General features: G+C 46.0%; 1 protein-coding gene across 3 annotated transcripts in view; it reads right to left on the reverse strand.

Annotated features, from left to right (window-relative positions):
* Window positions 1-19,146, reverse strand: part of LINS1 (lines homolog 1) — a 54,704-nt gene that overhangs the window by 15,304 nt on the left and 20,254 nt on the right. Inside the window, exons 1-2 of one of the 3 annotated variants that reach the window (XM_088452711.1) lie at window positions 6,697-6,783; window positions 3,530-3,703 (exon numbers count right to left, since the gene is read on the reverse strand). In XM_088452711.1, the coding sequence (XP_088308837.1) occupies window positions 3,530-3,653 (124 nt within the window). In that variant the 5' untranslated portion in view covers window positions 3,654-3,703; window positions 6,697-6,783. Of the gene's footprint in view, window positions 1-3,529; window positions 3,704-6,696; window positions 6,784-19,146 lie in introns of those variants that run through there. The other 2 variants (XM_088452712.1, XM_088452713.1) reach the window with 2 other exon arrangements.

A 19,146-nucleotide genomic window follows, 5' to 3' on the forward strand; every position in this document is an offset into this window, starting at 1 on the left:
TTATCTGGCCGGCTGCCAGCCGCAGATGTCGCCGGCATACACTGTGAGAGAAATCTCACAGTGTATAGCCCGACATCCGCGCTCCGCCCCCGGGGGAGGAGACATTTCCCTGACACAGGAAATGTCTGTCTGTCGGCCGCGCTGGGCATACACTGCCCGATGCGGCCGACAGTTACCGGGTAAATATCGCATCGGACGGGCATGCTGGACAATCCTGTATGCCCGACCAAGCAATATTTAACCCTCGGTCGCCTGCACACACGCTACAATTATCGGGGCGATCCGCCGATATCAGGCGGATGGCTCCGATAATTGTAGCGTGTATGGCCAGCATTAGGATTTAAAAACAAAGTACTTAGCTCTCAATGATATGCCAACGTTTCAGGGCGCAAACCCCAGGGTCTTGATAAAGGGGTTTGCGCCCTGAAACAATGACATATCATTGAAAGTCAAGTACTTTATTTTCAAATCCTGAGTGACATTCATTTGTGGGAATATTATAAAAAAGTTATTTATTTATATACAGTCAGGTGCATAAATATTGGGACATTGACAGAATTTTCATATTTTGGCCTCTATTCACCACCACAATGGCTTTGAAATGAAACAAACAAGATGTAATTTAACTGCAGACTTTCAGATTTAATTTGAGGGTAATTACATCCAAATCAGGTGAACGGTGTAGGAATTACAACGGTGTCTATATGTGCCTCCCACTTTTTAAGGGGCCAAGAGTAATGGGACTATCAACTCAAAAGCTATTTCATGGACAGGTGTGGGCTCGTTATTTCATTATCAATTATGCAGGTAAAAGGTCTGGAGTTGATTCTAGGTGTGACATTTGCATTTGGAATCAGTTGCTGTCGACTCTCAATGAGATCCAAAGAGCTGTGAAGCAAGCCATCATTAGGCTGAAAGATCAAAGCTAACCCATCAGAGAGATAGCAAAAACATTAGGTGTGGCCAAATCAACTGTCAATGTCCCAATATTTATGCACCTGACTGTATGTATAATATATATATATATATATATATATATATATATATATATATATATATATAAAATTTCTTGCTGTGGTACAAGTTTCAAAAAAGGCAGATCAAAAACAGGCACTTCCTCCAAATAGTTAATGTAAATAAAAAGATACATACACATTATTTTACTATGGATAAATGTTATCCTAAAGTGAAAATGACATATAATCATCTACTATATGTGGAGAAATGCATCTGTTTCAAAGCAATGTCAGCTGTCTCAGGGCCCGATTCACTATCGTAAGCAACTGCGTTTATGGGTGGTGACGGGGGGTGGTCGGCCGAACGCAGGAGTGCCAGTGCGTTCACACGCCGTTGCAGGGGCGTGCATAAATTATCCACTGCGATGCCATATGCAGTCTGAGATCTCATAGCGTACGTGGTTGTTAGCAATTTCCTGATTACTGCGGCACTGCATGCTCTCTCAGCTTGTGCTAGGTCCCTGGGGGATGTAATCGGTATCCCGATGCACACAATGCCGGCACTCAGAATCCCGGCGCTGGAATCCCGACAGGAGCCTGAATTCCAGGTGCTGCGATCCCAACTGTGAGTATTACGGTTAGGCACTAGGGGGAGGTGTAGGGTTAAGCTGCGGAAAAGGTAGGTTAGGGGTAATGGTTAGATTAGTTACCTGCATGCACCGGGATTTTGACCGCCGGAATTGTGTGTGCTGGGAACATGCACTCAAACCCCGGAACAAGAACTCAATTCACAGCTGCCATAATACCATTTAAAGACCACCCGGTTGTTTACATTTAGATTATAGTTGTGCTGGAGTCATCAGCAAGAACAATGGGCGGCAAAGCAAGAATAGTAGAAAACCTGCACTGGTTACAAGTGACATAGAACACTACTGGACAGATATTGTCACTTTCTAATTTAAAGAAAAAAAATGGAAAATTAGGAATGGATCATGAGAACTGCATCCAGTGTACAGAGATCGAAAGTCATTTCTAAATCACAAATATAGAAGCCATTAGATTTATTAGGCAGAGTTTTTTTAAACACAAAACTGCCCCATACATGAGTAGCCCATAAAAGGCATATTTGCCTAAAGAGCTGCGTGCAAGCCTTGGGTGAGTTTGTAATTGGTCAGAGCAGGAGTACAGCTACGCTCTGACTTAGCAGTGTTCGCCCGTTCATTTCTAAGCCTGTCATCCGCTACGGGGTCCCATAGGGACAAGTTGTGCAATGTTAACGTGTTTGTGTTAAAATATGCAAAAGCAGGAGAAGGCATCTTAAGTAAAATGATGCCCACTGTCAGCTTTTCTGATACTCTGCTGCGTCCGTAGACACAGCATCAAATCAACTGCGCAAAAATCGAACATCTGAGTAATCCTCAGGATGTCCGACAAAATAACGCTACCGGGGCCAGAGTAGCTGGCTTTGGCACGCCCAGAAAACGGAGGCCGACACGCCCCTGCTTTTTGGAATCCTCCCTGTTGCCATCCCCAAACACCAGCAGCATGTCACTCATGCTGCAGCTTTGGGGCACTGCAACTGGCATCAGAGAAACAGATCTGCAGCTCCTTGCCAAAGCGCAAATCTCCAAACTGAGATTTATGTATATATCAAATTTATGTATACCTCTGAATTAGGCCCACAGTACAATCCCTCATACCATATATCAGTGGTTCCTAAAGTGTGCGCCACGGCTCCCAGGGGTGCTGCGTCTGCGGGTGGATGATCCGACAGCAAGTCAGCTGGTCAGGCAGCCCATAAGTCACACAGAAAAGCCGGCCCCCATGCTGTGCTGCTGGCAGTGTGCTAGAATGTCTGTGAGAGCCGCGTGGCCCTGCCCCCTCCTCCACGAGTCACAGTGACTCCTGTCTGAATTGAAGTCTCCTCGGTTTCTAGTCGTCAGTGGCTCAGACAGGCATCTTTTTACCCCCATATGGCTGAAAAAGAAAAACAGACCTGGGTCTCTCAATATGCTCTCTGCCAATCAGATTACAGCCACAGGGGCTTATTCTGAATTGGACACAAGTATCAGAAAGTCTATGCGAGTATATGGCGGGCTGACCACTGTTTTTCTGTCTGCAGCCATTATTATTATGGGGCCCGGCACACGCATGTTTTTTTGGGCACCCTATCCCTCCCTGGTCGATCATTGGCTCATCCCCCTTGTGTCAATATCCAGCCTCATCCTCGCCTGTGTCTCTCCAGCCTCCCCCCGTGTCTCTGAGCACCATCCCCTCCCTGTGTCTCTAAGCATCCTCCTTCAGAACATCCCCCTGTGCCTCTCCAGCCCCGTGCCTTCACTACCATCCGCCCACATGTATCCGCATGCATTTTTTAAATCAATTTATGTATGTTATTCTAAAGGCTAAGTTGTTGGGATATAAAGTTAGGCATTTTTCTTTTGGCATGGGGGTGCCGTGATAAAACTGATGAGACCCTAAGGGCGTTGTGAAGTGAAAAAGTTTTGGGAACCACTGCTATATATCCATTTTTATATAAACATATGTTATCATTTAATATGCCTATGAATTACCTAAATTGTTAGATGGTTCACTTGGCATTAATAGGGATGCAGCTGCTTGTACATTTTCATGTAAGAGGGCACCTTGCAGTAACTTCTTGTGTAGCTCCCTCAAGCCTGGGAATGGATCCGCCATCTCCTGCAGCCTTCTGTAACTGGAAGGTCATCATGCGGCTCAGTGCTGCTCTAAACATACAAAAATAAGCATGAACCACATAACCTTAGCCCACAATCACTTTAACAGATAGCTTAAATCATCATGATAATATTTCAGAATTATTCATGTGTTCAGTCGTCTATGAAAAGATATTCTTTTTTCAGTTGTTGGAATACCTGCTAAATCTGTCTCCTACCTAAAATGCCTAGTACGAGATCAGTTTTATGCACGGTTTAGGTAGTAAATGGTAGTGCTTGTTACAAGGCCAGATAATAGACATTTTCTTTTTACTTTAAAGTGAAACCAGTGAAAAATGAAATGTAACTTATAAAGACACCATAGTTTGCAAGCAGGGAGAAGTGCCGATGCAACAGCGCCTCTTCTCATCCCGGAATTGTGGATTTCTGTACACAATCCTGTGGGGCTATGAACAAAAATCTGCGAGTCCAGTGATACCGTCGGTGCAGCAAATGGCTACACGGCTAATCGAATTGACCCCTAAGTATGTATTCACAAATTTGGTGGAGAATTTTTTTAAAATTTTTGTATTCTCATAACAACCTACAGGTGTAGCAAACATAATAACTATATGCAGCGCCAGTATAAACCGTAGGAGTCACTGCTACTCACTTTAGTAGGTGGGTGGTGGAAGCAGAACCCTTGGCTCCTCAGACTGGGAGTCTGGCCCTTAATGTGACATCATAGCCAAGCGCCACACTCACAGTGTAACACAGGCATGGTGTAGCAGCAACTGGGCTGGCTGCTTCTCCTGCATGATGGTGTCCAATGCTCTATTCAGAGGCATTAAAGGTACTGGATAAATTATGCCACTTGTTTAGTGACTCAGGCGCCCCTAAACATTGCTGCCATAGACAGATGCCTAAAATCACCTGCTGGTTGCACCAGGCCTGTAGATGTGGTTTAATCCGATACCCCTTTCACACCTAAATCCCAGGTCCAATGCAGGTAAATTAACACGGTTTCAAGATGTATCACAGCTGCTCAAACCCTTTCACACCACACATTGGACCTGGGTTATCCCCTTTCTAACTGCACCCGTGTCTATCCTGCAAAACTAAAAGTGGATGTTACAGGCTCTCAAAAGATAAAAGTCATAAAAAGTGGGCGATTTCAATCCACCAATGAGAAATATATATAACAATTACCGGTGTGTGACACGCAAGCCGGAACTACCTGTCATCCCCTACTTCCGGAAATCGATGTCAGAACGGAGTCTGCGGGGAACTACAAACAGCAGGGCATCCGGACATATGCCTAGAAAATAGGCACCAAACAGAGATCCGGGAATAGAAGGATAGAGGACAAATACGGACTGGTCTGAATATGAGCAAATTATTTTGTTATGTATAACGTGTATTTTTCATATGATTTGTTTATTGGGTTATATGATTTGTGGACACCATTTTGGATGATGGAATAGGGGCTATATATTTTATACTTATAAACCGGATTTTATTTTCCACTTGGATAGAGGATTTGGTAAATCCAGCCCTTTAGTCATTAGGATGGGTATATAAATCCCTATTAGACATACCCTAAGTACACCCTGAGGAAGGACTTGTGTCAGAAACGTGTTTGTGTGAAAGGACCTGTGTGTAGTTGTGGAAATAGGTATTTTTTTTAATCTATCCTAGGCATCCGTGCTCCACTCAAACCGGGTGAGAGGAGGCATTGTTTGCCTTAAGTTCCTATCTGCAAAGGTCCATTGTGGGTATTACCACTTCTTTTTATGGGAATCGTTTTATCAGATGTTAATCATTTTATTGCTGTTCATTTTTTACTACTTGGAATAAAAATCCACTTTTCTGGACTAAGAGGTTTTTTGGATAGGGATCTGAGGAGGGTTCCATACCCGATGTAAAGAAACCTTTGGGTGAACGTTTATACCTGTTCCCGGGTAAGCTTTGAACTAAGGGGGGTTACATTGGTCTATGTGTATACCCATATAGAAGTGGATTAGGATCAGACCAGAGAGAAAACAAAGAAACCTTTATATGTACGCATCTCACCATTGCTAGATGGTGGAAGAGTCCAAACAGAGAGAATATCAAGGATAAGATACGGATATAAGTACTTTGAGCTTTTGGACCACTCATCATTTTTGTATATGTGTAGAGGATTGGTGCTCCAGAGTGTGGACTAAGCAGCAGTCCTGGGGTGCAGGTGGCTGTAACATAATATTTCTTTTGTGGTTTATTCTATCTGCAGATATATCTTTCCAGTGTGTACCCAGCTTTAGTGAGAAAGAGGTATCATTATCATAATACACTCTTCCTCTAATATAAACCTTTATGAAGTCATTCTATTTTAACTGTGGCTGGAGTGCTAAAAAATAACAGTAATAAAAAATAATAAAGTTCATGGGAAACAAAGCAGCAGTCACAAAAGATACAATAGATTTCATTATATAGATAAAGCTCTGTACACACAGAGCAATCAGACAACGATCATATATCCTTGTCTGATCGTCCTGCATGTGCTGGATGTTCGATATCGAACATCCAGCAACATGCACCAACCTCCAAATGGCTATAACAACCCGCAATCAACGATCGCGGTTCCCTATAGTAACACACGGGCGATGGTCGATAACGACCATCTGTTCTCACGCATCGATCATCGTTTGGGGGTTGGATGGGCACAAAAACAGGACGATATGAACAATAACGATATAATCGATATTGTCCTGTTATATCTGACAGTGTGTACGCACCATTAATCACAAATAATAATATTATTACTAAAGGATACATAATAAATAATGACCAATTCAGACATACACATTGGGCTGGAGTGTGCATGCAACATCCAAGTATTACACTCATTTATTTTTTCTTGTGATCACTTCTCAATATCTCTGTATCACACCTTCATATGAGACATGCTAGGATTATAATGTGCACTCCGTGCCTCTAATATATACTCCAACATTTGTAACCATCTGATACATATTGATAGGTGCAATGTCTGCCCATGAAACAGCCCCTCCATTACCACATACCAGCCCTAGAGCCTCATTCAGCCTCACAAAAGCCTGTCCCGGACGTCCTTTCAGATGAATAGGTGATGTATGTAAGCACCATGTTGGAATTGGAAATAGATACGTCGCAGGGGGAGACGGGTTATGTAGTCCTTAGGACAAACGGCGCTACTGCGCATGCGCTAGAGGTATTGTCAGGACACTTTTCTTTTACTCTAGTCTCTCAGCCAATCGGTGTCGCAATCGCTGCTTGTAAATAGAACGTTTGTAGCGCGTTTTCCGTGTCTGCTCTTTGCTGCTCTGCTTCCTATTCATTTAACGCGCTGTGTACATACGTAGTGGATTGCAGGCTATACTTATTCTATATGTTAGATGTAATTATTTATTACGATCTAGTCTTACCCTAGGCTTTATAAATTAATATTTATTGAAAAGCATTAACCATGCAAAGATTATCTTGTATTTAAATTTAGTAACTATGGTGGAATTCGTAGATTAACACGTGGCATCTGGAATAATTTTGACAGTAAAAAATAAATAAAAACATCTATATACTAGATATATATATATATATATACTTATATTACTATATCTTATATCACCACTATCAGAGGGCGATCTGAAGATTCACTGCCTTATGGTGCGTACACACTGGGCGATAAAGTGGACGACTGAACGATAACGATATTGTTATCGTTCAGTCGTCCACTTTATCGTCCATTTTTAACCCCAAAAAGATGAACGATGACGACGACGCGCGTTCCCGCGGGTTGTTCGTCATCATCGTTCATCGGGCTGACATGCAGGCCAACCTGACGATCTTGTCAGGTTGCTGCATGTCAGGGAGTGGGGGAGAGCCCGGCGCTGAACGATATCGTTAATGATATCGTTCAGCGGCTGTGCTCAATGTCATGAACGACATTGAGCGCAGCCTGCCAGGGACACACTACACGATATTGCTCAGGGAGCATATCGTGTAGTGTGTACCCACCATTACACAGAAAGGCTGAAATGATGCTCCTTGTGGACCTGAAAAGTTGGCGACATCCTTCAGTTTGTCCCAACAACCATCTGCTCAACACATAACCAGATTAGCAACAACTGTCTTAACTATGGCAAGTCCTAGAGCCTGATTCAGAGTTGCTCGGATGTCTGCTTTGCAGACGGATCTTGCGATCTTTGGCAACTGCACATGCATAGGAGCATTTTAAAGGTCGTACGCAGTGGCGGATTTTACCTAGGGGCTGCGAGGCTGCAGCCACCCCTAGTAAAATCAGTCACTTCAGTGAGCCAGTGCAGTCCGTTACATGACTGCACTGGCTTCACTGACTGGAGGTGGCTTCCCATTGGAAGCACCACCTGTCAGTCACGCTGAAGACAGGCAGCCCCAGGAGGAGGTGTCTCCTCCCTCTTGGACTGCCAGTCCGGGCTGCGATTGGCAGAGAGCGGCTTCCAGTGGAAGCTCTTTCGGGCAGCCCTGCAGAGCTTCTCGGTGCTGCAACCAATCCAGCCCCGAGAAGCTGGTGTGCGGTGCCACCTCTGCTTATGCGCCGGTCCCAGCGCCTGCCAGATTCATTGAGCAGATGCCGGGACCCAGGCCAGCAGCAACCCTCCTCAGGTAAGAGGGCAGGAGCCGCTGCTGGTTGTACGCATCTCAGTCGCAGCCCAACTTGTGGCTTGGTTAGTGTAACTGGCAGCAGTGGCGTCCCTCTACTGGGTGAAACCCAGTGCGGTGAGTAAAGTAGTGTGCGCGGTGAAGCCGCGTGCCGGCAAAAGGGGGGCATGGTCAAGAAGCTCGAAACCCCCGTTTAGTCTCTCCAGGGGTCCCGGAGGTGCGGCCTGCCCCCGTGAACCAGTGTATTTGCAGTGCCGGCTCCCTCACTGTCAGGAGCCGAGTGCTGCACGTAATGCTACAGTGCAGTACCCGGCTCCTGTCACTGAGGGGAAGTCGGCACTTTGGTGTCACCCATCGGCGGGTGACCCCAAGTGTGGCCCACACCCCACTTGTGATGCCACTAACTGGCAGGATAATAAGGGGCCTATTCATCATCACTTAAATTTTACAAAAGCAGGTGAAAATGAACATTTTCAAATGCAATTGTAAAAATTAAGTTATTGGGTCATTCATCAAGGAGGTAAAGCAGGAGATATCACAGATACAATCAGGTGCATAAATATTGGAACATTGACAGAATTTTCATATTTTGGCCTCTATTCACCACCACAATGGCTTTGAAATTAAACAAACAAGACGTGCTTTAAATGCAGACTTTCAGATTTAATTTGAGGGTAATTACATCCAAATCAGGTGAACGGTGTAGGAATTACAATGGTTTTTATATGTACCTCCCAAAAGTAATGGGACTATCAACTCAAAAGCTATTTCATGGACAATTGTGGGCTATTCCCTCATTATTTCATTATCAATTAAGCAGGTAAAAGGTCTGGAGTTGATTCTAGGTGTGACATTTGCATTTGGAATCAGTTGCTGTCGACTCTCAATGAGATCCAAAGAGCTGTCACTCTCAGTGAAGCAAGCCATCATTAGGCTGAAAAATCAAAACAAACCCATCAGAGAGATAGCAAAAACATTAGGTGTGGCCAAATCAACTGTTTGGAACATTCTTAAAAAGAAAGAACGCACCAGAGAGCTCAGCAACACCAAAAGACCCGGAAGACCACGGAAAACAACTGTGGTGGATGACAGAAGAATTATTTCCCTGGTGAAGAAAAACCCCTTCACAACAGTTGGCCAAATCAAGAACACTCTCCAGGAGGTAGGTGTATATGTGTCAAAGTCAACAATCAAGAGAAGACTTCACAAGAGTGAATATAGAGGGTTCACCATAAGATGTAAACCATTGGTGAGCCTCAAAAACAGGAAGACCAGATTAGAGTTTGCCAAACAACATCTAAAAAAGCCATTACAGTTCTGGAACAACATCCTATGGACAGATGAGACAAAGATCAACTTGTACCAGAGTGATGGGAAGAGAAGAGTATGGTGAAGGAAAGGAACTGCTCATGATCCAAAACATACCACCTCATCAGTGAAGCATGGTGGTGGTAGTGTCATGGCGTGGGCATGTATGGCTGCCAATGGAACTGGTTCCCTTGTATTTATTGATGATGTGACTGCTGACAAAAGCAGCAGAATTAATTCTGAAGTGTTTCGGGCAATATTATATGCTCATATTCAGTCAAATGCTTCAGAACTCATTGGACGGCGCTTCACAGTGCGGATGGACAATGACCCGAAGCATACTGCAAAAGCAACCAAAGAGTTTTTTAAGGCTAAAAAGTGGAATGTTATGCAATGGCCAAGTCAATCCCCTAACCTGAATCCGATTGAGCATGCATTTCACTTGATGAAGACAAAACTGAAGGGAAAGTGCCCCAAGAACAAGCAGGAACTGAAGACATTTGCAGTAGAGGCCTGGCAGAGCATCACCAGGGATGAAACCCAGCGTTCCAGACTTCAGGCTATAATTGCCTGCAAAGGATTTGCAACACAGTATTAAAAAGTGAAAGTTAGATTTAGGATTGTTTAGTTTGTCCCATTACTCTTGGCCCCTTAAAAAGTGGGAGGCACATATAGAAACCATTGTAATTCCTACACCGTTCACCAGATTTGGATGTAATTACCCTCAAATTAAATCTGAAAGTCTGCAGTTAAAGCACATCTTGTTTGTTTCATTTCAGAGCCATTGTGGTGGTGAATAGAGGCCAAAATATGAAAATTCTGTCAATGTCCCAATATTTATGCACCTGACTGTAGCTCCTATCCCACCCCACTGAATGCTGCATTTTTTGGTTTGTTTGTATTTTTTAAATCCGTGTGATTCACACAAGCAAACAATATCAATTGGGAACAGGTTTTCACCCTATTTGCACAGTCAATATAGCACTAAAGATTTGAGTGTAGAGATTATTCAGCTTCAATGGAATCATACACTCATTTTGTAGTATGCTGGGCATTATTGCTTTCATGATCGAAAATTACTAGTGTATGGGGACAGCGGGTCATTCCGCCAGAGGAAGGTAAGTAGGAGATATCTGTGATACTAGTGTATGGGGACAGTGGGCCATTCCGCCAAAGGAAAGTAAGTAGGAGATATCTGGGATGCTAGTGTATGGGGACAGCGGGCCATTCCGCCAGAGGGAGGTAAGTAGGAGATATCTGTGACACTAGTGTATGGGGACAGCGGGCCATTCCGTTCACGTGATTTGGATGTAATTACACTCAAATTAAATCTGAAAGTCTGCAGTTAATGCACATCTTGTTTGTTTCATTTCAAAGCCATTGTGGTGGTGAATAGAGGCCAAAATATGAAAATTTCAATGTCCCAATATTTATGCACCTGACTGTATCTCCTACTTACCTTTCTCTGGCGGAATGGCCCGCTGTCCCCATACACTAGTATCACAGATATCTCCTACTTACTTTCCTCTGGAGGAATGGCCCGCTGTCCCCATACACTAGTATCACAGATATCTCCTACTTACCTTCCTCTGACGGAATGGCCCGCTGTCCCCATACACTAGTATCACAAATATCTCCTACTTACCTTCCTCTGGCGGAATGGCCCGCTGTCCCCATACACTAGTATCACAGATATCTCCTACTTACCTTCCTCTGGCGGAATGGCCCGCTGTCCCCATACACTGGTATCACAGATATCTCCTACTTACCTTCCTCTGGCGGAATGGCCCGCTGTCCCCATACACTAGTATCACAGATATCTCCTACTTACCTTCCTCTGGCGGAATGGCCCGCTGTCCCCATACACTATGGGGACAGAATTCATCAAGCTCCTAAAATACAATATTTTCAGAGCTTGAATGCTTCCTCCTATGGGAAGGAGGTCTGAGTTGCGAAGAGGGATTCTTTCGGATCCCTCTGGCTCCTTCCGCTGGGGCTTTTGTGCGAATCGTTGACCAATAGGTCACGCATGCGCACTACCGTCACTGCTCTGAAAGGTGCAGTGAGAAGATTCACTACTCCGAAAGGAACAGTAAAGCTGCTCGCAGGACAGCTGATTTTCGCATCAGCTGTCACCGCGCTGGAGCAATGATGAATTGCTCCGGATTCTGCGGCGAGTTAGTTAATTATCGGGGTCCCTAGGTGTTCACATGTAGGATAAGGTGGTGAGTGTGTAGACAGAATTGTGGGATATTCAGAGGTGAGTGTATGTAGAGATCTGACTGATTTCAGACTGATCTCTTGCACTGAGGCTATGGCTGGTGCAAATCTGCACTGACTCTGATGGCTACTGTCACAAGCGGATGTATAGGGATGGAATGGCCACATAGATGGGTATTCGAATAAAAGGTCCACAATGAATAGGTCGAAACCAAATGGCCGACATGCATTAGATCGATACGGACAAAAGGTCGACACATCAATGGTCGACACATTTGTGTTTCAACATTTTTAGGGTGAGGGTTAGGCTCTTGGGAGAGGGTTAGGCTACGGTAGGTTTTGGCACTAAGGGGAGGGTTAGGCTATGGTTAGGTTTAGGCACTAGGGTAGGATTAAGGTTAAAATAAAAAAAACAAATGTGTTGGCCATTTTTGCGTCGACCATATGAGCCTGTCAACCTTTTGTCACTGTTGACCCAGTGCATGTCGACCTATTGACGACCTTTTTACTGTTGATCTTTTATACCACACCCCATAGAGGTGGCTAGCTCTAAATACAGGATTGCACGCGACTCTGAATCAGGTCAATAGATGCTTATCTCCTGGAAGGTGTGGGAGATTCCTGAATTAGAGAAGACCTCCCAAACAATCCTACCCTGTGTCCTGCTGCTCTTCGGTATTTTTCTTTCTACCCTGCCCGCAACTTGGACACTGACACTTCCTGTCCCTAAGTACCTGGCAAGCAGTGTCTGGCAGGGGGATTCTCAGAATGGGATAAATCGGTCTGCAGCGATTTGAACCAGATCGCTGATAACTTTTGAACCAGAATGCTGATAACTGAACTCCTTGAATGACAAGTCCATGTCAGAGTGGCTCCTCCATTTCAAGTGATTTATTTTCTCCCCTCACTAAGGACTCTGGGCCTGATTCAGAGCCGGACGCTATTTGCGCTCGCTCGTTCAGAAAAAGGGGCCGGCTATTTAAATTGAGCTCTTTGCGGTCTGTTGACGCCTCTATATCTGAGCAAGCGAACGAAATATGCGCTCGCTATTTTGTAAAGACGCCCCCTGGCCGCTCGCATCCTACGTCATCTCCGCTATTTATTTGATTAATCGAGTACATCGAAAGGCATCTGAACTGCTTGCAGTGCTTGGATTTTCCTACCGCAATCATGCGAACAGTTCAGGCTAAGAAACAACCAAGTGACGTGGCCGATGACGCTGCTTTGTTAATTATGCACACCCTTAAAACGCCCGTTTTGACCTTTTGGCACGCCTGCGTTCGGATCACCACTCCCCGTTTTCAAGCACCTTCCCCTGTTACCACCCACAAACGCCTCATCCTGTCACTCAAATTAGCAGGCATTCGCTATTTTGCGAGCGCTCGATTTCCGACCGCAATGACTGGTTGGCGCATGCGCATTATGACCCGTACGCATGCGCAGATGTGCGAGCATCGCTCGGAGCGAATGAGCGGCCGCTTACGAGCGGCTCTGAATCAGGCCCTCTATTCATAAAGTTGTGAAATCCCTTTTTCACCCGTCTCCAGTGGCATAAGGGGTTATCACAGCTTTGTCACATATATGAATAAGGTGTATTGTGGTAGTGGCGGAACTCCCGGAGACAATGGAGTCATTTGCCACTGGGTTCCAGCCCTTAAGGGGGCACCTGGCTCCATTGTCACCCGGGACGCTCCGTCACTGCTATGGAGATGGAGCGCCGCTGATCGGCGCTCCACCTCCAGCGGCGTCAATACGGGGGGTGCGGTCGCACCCCCTATTTGCCGGGCGCCCCAGCTCCTTTTTGTACCACCGGCGGTAGCCGAAGGAATGGAGCTCACTTCTGAGCTCCGCTTCAGGGTCCCGCAATGCACTATGGGAGTGACGTCATGACGTCACTCCCATAGTTCCGGGGAGCGGGCGCCGGAAGGCAGCAGCACTGGAGCGGGGTTTCAGGTAAGTATTGTGTTTTTTTTGTATGTGTGTGCGCTCGGGGGGGGGGCTCACTACAGGGGGCATTGTTGGTGGCTCACTACAGGGGGCATTACTGGGGGCTCACTACAGGGGGCATTACTGGGAGCACTACAGGGGGCTTACTACAGGGGGCATTGCTGGGGGCTTACTACTGGGGGCTTTCTACAGGTGGCTTACTACAGGGGGCATCACTGGGTGCTTACTACAGTGGGCATTACTGGGGGCTTTCTACAGGGGGCATTACTGGGGGCACTTCAGGGAGTTTACTACTGGGGGCTTACTACTGAGGGCACTACAGGGGCCCTTACTATTGGAGCACTGCAAAAGGGGACCACTACTGGAGGTACTGCACAGGGGGACCATTACTGGGGGGCACTACATAGGCGGCACTTCATTGGGGACCTCTACAGAGGGCACTGCACAGGGGGACCACTACTGGGGGAACTGCATAGGGGGGCGGCAGCGGGGGCTGGCATAGGTGCTGGGGGGTGGTACATTTTAATTTGGGGGGGGGGGGCACCAACATTTATCTTGCCTCCGGGCACCTGGGATGAAGTTACGCCACTGGGTGTGGTATAGTTTGTCAACATTCATAATGTGGCTATGGCCATAATGACGTCATTGACCATGTCGACACTGCTGAAATGTCTACGTGACTAAAATGTTGTCAAAACGTCCCTGATTGTCTAGCTGTGACTTACTTGGTCCAGTGATGTTTTCCGGGTCTGGCGCTGCCTAATCTCTAACCCTCCCCCTTGTGCCTAACCCTCTGCTCCTTGTTTGTGCAGAATGTCGGCATTTCTCATGTTGTGAACATGTCGACATTCAGCATTTTGATTACATCACATCCAATAGTTATGTAATATATTCCTCCACTGTTTCGGGCTCCCTGTGTCTCCTGCGATTCGCGGGGGATCAATTGGTTTTGCGTGAATGTTAATACAGCAAATTACAACGATTCAATGCTATATGTTAATTACTGCTGTTCACAAATTAATATTGAAAATCAATCTTTAATTAAAAGCAAAATTGGAATTTAGATGTACAACTAGATTTAATGTAACATGTAAGTCTTATGAACCATTGTTTTAGGCTTTTTCTATGTTGCCTTTCCTTGAAAGAGTATGGGAATATTTTAAGACAGAATTCAAAATGTTAGAATTGAAACTTGTAAGATGAAAAGAACCATGGTTTCCCTTTAATGTAAACAGTTAATTACCTGTGTTACCACGTCGGCACTTACAGGAACATTTAGTATTTCCAAGGTGCCATCGGAAATTTCAAACCTCGGGAGAAAGAATTGCTTTTCATAATACCACTTACAAGAGTCTCTAGAGTACAAGTTGGAATAAGATGCATGTAATGTTTTTAGAATGTCAGATGAGGTAGAAGTCAGACTTCCAGGCGATATTTTACACGATCTGCTCGATTCCAATGCATCGGGACATCAGATTGTGTAAAATATGTCCTAATCGTGAGTCTCCACTCACAATTGCGATGTCGATGTGCGTACCCGCTGGTCGTACATCACATCTTCACATCTTGCCTGCTGCAGGCAAGATCTGACAATCTCAGTCACGATGCACTGGAATAGTTAGGAGGCACGATAGAACATTTGTCACATTGGACAGTTTTTAACACCAAATCGTGCCTACGACCGCCGGGGAGGTGCTGGGGAGAGTTCAAGGGGAAATCGGACAAGATATCGCATCGTGAGCACATCGCCTAGTGTGTATGCAACTTAAATGTAATAGTCTGCACGATGCAGCCATCGGCGAGTGAGTCTGCCCCATGTTTTAAAAGAGCAATCATTTAAAAGTCAAAACCAGGTTGGTTTTGCCAGGGCCGTAACTAGCTATGGGCAACTGGTACACGTCACACGCAGCGCAGAGGATCTGTGGGGACGAAGTTGAGTGATAATCTGCAATTTGCGCATGCGACAACGTACATTACTGTAGTCGCTCGCAGCAACTTTTTACTTGCAGTGTGATTAACACTCAGGGAGGGTTTGGGGGAGGTAACTGGGGGTGGCGGCAAAGAAAGCAGGCGTGTTGCGACCGTTTTGGAGCGTGTCATACATTGTGTCTGTGATCCCTTATGGAAGGAACATGGCTCTGGCCTCTCAATACCCATGGCCAATCTGCAGGAACACAGACTCACTCAGGGCTGCCATAATCTGATTATCTGCGACCGGTGCTGCGTCTTTGTACACAGATGATGCAACATTTCCCAGCTACTGCAACATTTGCATATTATCCCATCGCAGCTGCATACTGAGACACAGCAGCGGCATTAGCGCACAACTACTGAATCAGGCCCTTGGTCGCTAGTAAAAAAAAACACTAAAGACAGGCAAACCAAGTTAATATGGATCTAAACAGGACAATAGTATGTGGCTGCGAAATGTAAAAAAATATATAATGAAGCCAGGAATTGTGTTGGAAATATAATATATACATGGAAACTGTTGTGGGGATATAATCATGTATAGTACAGGAAAGGTAAAAAGGTATCGTCAGGCTTCCATCATGTTGCATCACTGCAGATGGGTGCACGCTAATGTACACAAATATGTAGTCACTTGTGTATTGTCCTTGAGTGGTAAATGTTTCTTAATAGGTGTCTTTCTTCATCACGCCAGAAGATGGCAGTGCAATCCATAATTTATACTGATATGAAAATAATATCAGATGGGAAGAGAGAAAAGGAGACAATGGTGCACTCCTTTAGTGTTTTAATAATACATAACCTTTTTCCTGGTACTTACCTCCTTGGTAGACAACCCTGGTTATGTGTGAATTGTGCGACCCTGGATTTTACTCCCCACCCATAGAAGCTGCGGATTTGCTGGCCAGGGCTGCCTGATGCATGCTAATGACATCATCAGTGGCAGTGGAGAGCATGTGATGCCACAGAGACACTGTGAACACATGGAAAACATTGCTATTTCTGAGAGTGGGAAGAGTAGAACATTGCCAGTGCCGGTGGGCGGAGGAGGCCAGTGTCAGTGGGTGGTGGAGGCCAGTGGTGAATGTGGGGGGAGGACAACATTGCCAGCGTCAGTGGTGAGAGTGGGTGGAGGTGAACATTGCAAGTGACAGTGTTCGAAGGAGAACATTGCCAGTGGTGACAGTGTGTGGAGAACATTGCCAGTGGTGACAGTGGGCCTGATTCAGAGCCGGACGCTCTGACCAGAGCGCTCGCTCTGAATCAGGGCCCTCCTACCTCAACTTGGAGCAGCCTCTTGGATGCTCGCATAGCTGTGGGTTACCACCCACAGCTTATGCGAGCGTCCATGATGATGGTCGCGATGGTGAAGACCATTGCGACCATCGGGCTTGCGACGAGACCCTGCAGTAGGGTCTCGCTGCCGCAAGCCCTGGAGTGATTTTGGCTCTATCAAAGCCAAAATCACTCCCACTGACATCACTAGTGATGTCAGTGGGGCCGGACCCAGACGGTAGGCGTTCCCATGGGAATGCCTCCGTCTGGAAGCCACGCCCCCAGCACGCCCACCAAAGGGGGCGTGCTGTCAGTCACCATCGACAGCACGCCCCCTTTGGTGCGAGACCTCGAGCGACGGCTACCCCGTCGCTCACCGGGTCTCGCGCATGCGCACGACGGAGCTCCCTCCGTCGTGTGCATGCGCATTAGGGCACCATCGACCCGCTTGCGAGCGTTATGCACACGCGAGCGGGTCTGAATTAGGCCCAGTGTGCGGAGAACATTGCCAGTGGTGACAGTGCGGAGGAGAACATTGCCAGTGGTGACAGTGTGCGGAAGAGAACATTGCCAGTGGTGACAGTGTGCGGAGGAGAACATTGCCAGTGGTGACAGTGTGCGGAGAACATTGCCAGTGATGACAGTGTGCGGAGGAGAACATTGCCAGTGGTGACAGTGTGCGGAGGAGAACATTGACAGTCATTACGGTGTGCGGAGGAGAACATTGCCAGTGACAGTGTGCGGAGGAGAACATTGCCAGTGGTGACAGTGTGCGGAGGAGAACATTGCCAGTGACAGTGGCCCTGATTTAGAGCCGTACGCTATTTGCGGACGGTCGTTCTGAAAAAGGGGCTCGCTATTTAAATGAAGTGCTCGCTCTTTGCGGTCTGTTGACGCCTCTAAGTCTGAACGAGCGAACAAAACCTGCGGCCGCTATTTTGAGAAAAACGCCCCCTGGCCGCTCGCATCATACGTCATCTCCGGTATTTATTAGATTAATCGAATACATCGAAGGGCGTATGAACTGCTCGCTATTCTTGTGGTAGCATTTTCCTACCACAATCATGCGAACAGTTCTGGCTAAAAGACAACCAAGTGACGTGGTCAATGACGCTGCTTTGTTAATTATGTACTCCCATTAAACGCCCGTTTTGACCGTTTGGCACGCCTGCGTTCGGATTTCTACTCCCCCGTTTACAAGCACCTTCCCCTGTTACCACCCACAAATGCCTCATCCTGTCACTCAAATTAGCAGGCATTCGCTATTTTGCGAGCACATGAATTTCGACCGCACTGACTGGTTCGCGCATGCGTATTACGACCCGTACGCATGCGCAGTTGTGCGAACATCGCTCGGAACGAACGAGCGGCCACTTACGAGCGGCTCTGAATCAGGCCCAGTGTGCGGAGGAGGACATTGCCAGTGGTGACAGTGTGCGGAGGAGGACATTGCCAGTGGTGACAGTGTGCGGAGGAGAACATTGCCAGTGGTGACAGTGTGCGGAGGAGAACATAGAGGCAGATTGTTTGAGACCAAGGGGTATATTTATCAAAGTTAGTTTTTACTTTAGTTTTGATGTTCGATTTAGCTAACCTCAAATTGAATCAAATCGAAAGTACAAATCCCTCTTCAAATCCCACAGTTACTAAAATTCATTTTAGAAGCATTTTCTAAATTGAATTCGATTTGGTTCGTTTTTCAACAGTAATTTGCTGTTCGTTTTTTCATGTTCATGTACAAATCGAACAGCAAATCTCACTTCACAACGAACTTCAAAGCCCCGACTGAATAGAACTGCTTCATACTTTCATTTGAGCAGTATAAGTTTAATACATACATACACACTCACACATACCTACATTACCTGGACTGGTCCTCTTATACCATGGTCTTCGTAAAATAAAAAAACAAGAAATGTGACCACGAACTAGGTAACCATCATGATGGTTGTAACCTCCTGAATTAAGAGCTCAGGCGCGGCTTTTCATTTTGTAGGGCCGTATCTGAACGTTCATTGACTGAGAGAGGTCAGCCCCCCCTCTGAATGGTGGGAACCGCAGAATCAACTTTAGTATACCTGCGGCTCTCCATTGACTTTAATGGAAGGAGCCGTTTATTGGCTGAGAGAGGCAGG

Source organism: Taudactylus pleione, unplaced genomic scaffold, assembly GCF_031769625.1.
Source record: "Taudactylus pleione unplaced genomic scaffold, aTauple2 ptg000556l, whole genome shotgun sequence".
Taxonomy (NCBI): Eukaryota; Metazoa; Chordata; class Amphibia; order Anura; family Myobatrachidae; genus Taudactylus; species Taudactylus pleione.